General features: G+C 36.8%; 1 protein-coding gene across 1 annotated transcript; it reads left to right on the top strand.

Moving 5' to 3' along the window:
- The first annotated feature begins 809 nt into the window (after positions 1 to 809).
- LOC133094782 (protein mago nashi homolog 2) lies at positions 810 to 1,309 on the top strand. The gene has a single exon (XM_061195507.1). The coding sequence runs from the start codon at positions 826 to 828 to the stop codon at positions 1,270 to 1,272; it is 447 nt and encodes a 148-aa protein (XP_061051490.1). The 5' UTR covers positions 810 to 825; the 3' UTR covers positions 1,273 to 1,309.
- Positions 1,310 to 4,136: the final 2,827 nt, after the last annotated feature.

The raw sequence follows: 4,136 nt of genomic DNA, 5'->3' as shown, positions 1-4,136 counted from the left end.
TTCTTGGACCCATCAGGAGAAACCAGCACTCCAAAATTTGGATAGACTGATGAATCACGAGAGTCACAGCCAATTTCTGCTTACTTGGAGCAGAAACTGCTAGAGCCATAAGCAGGTATAAAGACTTATCATGGTAATTCCGATGACTTGCTGGAGGCTGAAGGTAGACTACCATGAGACAAAGCGCTGGGTGCCACAGTCTTAGGCGGACCCCACACTGTCATAGTTTTTACCACCAGGAACTCCATTAATTAGGTTTTCACAGTGAAGATTCAAAAAATATCACCTGTGTCCTGGGGCGAGCGAGAGAGAGAAAAGAATCATTGTGAAATAAACCCAGAGCTTTCTCCTAACAAAGCCTACTCTCTTGGAGAAAAGAATTTTCCTGAACCTTATCTCATCTGGATACACACACATACACACATGCCCTTAGGCAAATCATATTCAAAGTTCAGAAACCCAAAGACAAAGAGAAAATCTTGATAGAAGCCACAGGAGAATGAACACCATACCTGTAGAGGAACAAAGATAAGAAATATAACAGACTTCTTGTTAGAAACCGTGCAAGCAAAAAGAGAGTGGAGTGAAATATTTTAAATGCTCAAAGGAAAAAAAAAATCAACAAGAAGTCTATATCCAGTGAAATTGTCCTTCAAAAGCTAAGGAGGAATCAAGACTTTTTCAGACAAACACAAACTGAGGAAATTGATTACCAGCATATTTGACCTGCAAGAAATGTCAAAGGAAGTTCATCAGTAAGAAGGAAAATAATATAGGTGAAAAACTTGGATCTACATAAAGAGGGCGGGCTTTTCGGGGACAAAAATGGCTATGGCCAGCGATTTCTACCTACGCTACTATGTAGGGCACAAGGGCAAGTTTGGACACGAGTTTCTGGAATTTGAGTTTCGGCCGGACGGAAAACTTAGATATGCTAACAACAGCAATTATAAAAATGATGTCATGATCAGAAAGGAGGCTTATGTACACAAGAGTGTAATGGAGGAACTGAAGAGAATTATTGATGACAGTGAAATTACAAAAGAAGATGATGCTTTGTGGCCTCCCCCTGACAGGGTTGGCCGGCAGGAGCTTGAAATTGTAATTGGAGATGAACACATTTCTTTTACCACATCAAAAATAGGTTCTCTTATTGATGTTAATCAGTCAAAGGATCCTGAAGGCCTTCGAGTATTTTACTATTTGGTACAGGACCTGAAATGTTTAGTTTTTAGTCTTATTGGATTACATTTCAAGATTAAACCAATCTAAATTGTATGTTTTTTGAAACTTGTTTATATTTAATTAAGGGATGGGTGAGGGAGGGTTTGTCATTTATGATATTGGGGTTTTTATGAATGTGAAGCATGCTTCTTTTGTATGCAAATTGAAAATAAGAAAATACATACACAGAAAAAAATAAAAATAAATAAACCAACATACTAATAACTTGCTGGAAAGATTTTTTTTTTTAATTCCAATAAAGAATAATTTCTGGAAGTTTCATGGTAGCCCTTTAAAGATAAAAGATATACCATTTAATGACAAAAAGAAATCTGTTTCTATGGTTTTATTATTTTTCCCTCTTTGATAAAATACGTACAATGAATCATTGCAGCCCACAGATTTTATATGGAAATAAATAATACTTTCCGTTCAGTCAAGTATATTGACTGAAAGCTGACAATGATCAGATTTTTATGGTAAAGTGATATTTGGATCTTCTAAGAGGCATAATTAGTGATGGAATCATCAAAAGACTCAACAGTTATACTGCAGTAGAGCTTATAATTACGGACCTGAGGGTTTTAATTATATACTCCTATGTTATAACTCAGCTGTAAAAACAAACATTAAAGGGAGAAAAAGATCAGTCTATTGAGTTAGAAACCAGAATATGTAAATTTTGCTTTATAATTTGGGGTGGCAATTCTGGCTTTAATGGCCTGTTTTTAAGTATAATCATTTTAGGGAAAAGGCCCATGTTTCCTCTGGATAGCACCTACACTTTTTTTTTTTTTAACATCTTTATTGGAGTATAATTGCTTTACAATGGTGTGTTAGTTTCTGCTTTATAACAAAGTGAATCAGTTATACATATACACTTTCAATTTTTTAAGTTTCATTTGTGTGTGGGGGGCATTCCTACAACTCAATAGCAAAAAACCCCCTAATGACCCAATTTAAAAATGGGCTAAGGACTTGAACAGACATTTTTCCAAAGATATACAATGGCCAAAAGTATATAAAAAATGCTCAAGGACTTCCATGGTGGCGCAGTAGTTAAGAATCTGCCTGCCAATGCAGGGGACACGGGTTCGAGCCCTGGTCCAGGAAGATCCCACATGGTGCGGAGCAACTAAGCCTGTGCGCCACAACTACTGAGCCTGTGTGCCACAACTACTGAAGCCTGCACGCCCTAGAGCCCGTGCTCTGCAACAAGGGAAGCCACCTCAATGAGAAGCCCGCGTACCGCAAAGAAGAGTAGCCCTCACTCGCCACAACTAGAGAAAGCCCGCGCGCAGCAATGAAGACCCAACGCAGCCAAAAATAAATAAATTAAAAAAAAAAAAAAAAAAAAGCTCAATGTCACTAATCATCAGGGAAATGCAAATCAAAAACACAATGAGTTATAAGGGTCAGTATGGCTGTTATAAAAAACAACAACAACAACCAAACAAACAAAAACAAAGACAGCAAGTACTGGCAAGGATGTGGAGAAACTGGAAAGCTTGTACACTGTTGATGGGGATGCACAATGGTGCAGCCACTATGTAAACAGTATGGAGGTTCCTCAAAAAATTAAAAGTAAACTACACATGATTTAGCAATCTCACTTCTGGGTATGTATCCAAAAGATTAATTTCTGAGTTGCTCCAATGGCCTGGTCTTCTACCCTAACCTCACCTTAAAATTTCACCTCTTTGTGACACCAAGAGAAAGGGGGGAAAGGGTTAAATCCTACAATATGACATTCTTGTCAAGTTCTGGTATGTGATGAAATATATCATTTTGGCATATACCAGCTAAATGAATTTGAGAATTGAGATAATTATCTGAGTTATTCAAGCTAAAGAACAATTTTGCTTAGAATAGTATATAATTGGGGAAAAAAGTTATTTTAAGAAAAGCTTTAATTACCTAGAAAAAAATCTTTAATTCTCCACACGAAAGACAGATGTTTGGAGAAAACCACAGTCATATTTTTAATAACTATTTTTTTGGAGTATTTACTTTGTAATTACATCACTTGCACCATCCTCCACAAGATGGCATGCAAGTTTGTAACATACTTTAGCCAGTAGTCACCCTCTTGCTAAATGATCTTGCAACAAACAATTACATTGACTCACATCACACAAGTTATTTTTTTGCCTTACAAATTACAAGTATATACATTCAAGCAATGTTTTCAATAGGTAAAGATCATTGTCTTTCAGAGATGCATATCAAAATGTAATTATTTGAAGAATGTGTGAATAGAAATCAGTAATTTAAGTCTATTCATACAAGGCAACTGAAGATTTGGTCATGACTAGCCTATTCAAAGTCCACATTGTATTGAAGTTTCAAGAAAAGACAAAACAAACAAAAGTGTTCTGCTGTTCATGTTTGAAAAGACATTTTTATGAGACTGAGAAAGGAATTATAAATAAAATATTTGGGTTTTGGAGGATTTATTTCGTGCTTTTAAAGTATGCCTGAAAACATTTCCTGGGACAACTGGGAAGCAGCATGTCGATTTATCTGAATATTACTGTGGTTCTTTACCTTTGCGTCAATAATATAGTCACTTGGGATGCTTTAATAAAACACAGATGCCAGGTTCCCTCCTCGGACTAAATCAGAATCTCTGGAGGTGGGATCCAGGCATCAGTGTTTTAAAAAACTTGCCCAGGCAATCTAGCGATATCTTAGATATCAAAGTTCTCTGAGAGTACCTACTGCGATTGCCTTCTCATTTGCTCGTGGCAGGCATCACTAATCAAACGTGACACTTTTCCAACCGGAGCTCACGGTCTTTCTCAGTAAAATGCTCTGGGTAGCCCTTACCAATCAATTCAGAGTTGAAATGAATCCTACTTGCTATCAGAATTATCAAAGACTATGGGACAGTGAACTGTTCCGTGGAAGGT

Source organism: Eubalaena glacialis, chromosome 7, assembly GCF_028564815.1.
Source record: "Eubalaena glacialis isolate mEubGla1 chromosome 7, mEubGla1.1.hap2.+ XY, whole genome shotgun sequence".
Taxonomy (NCBI): domain Eukaryota; kingdom Metazoa; phylum Chordata; class Mammalia; order Artiodactyla; family Balaenidae; genus Eubalaena; species Eubalaena glacialis.
The sequence above is the reverse complement of the archived record's forward strand: the minus strand, read 5'-3'. Positions and strand labels throughout refer to the sequence as shown.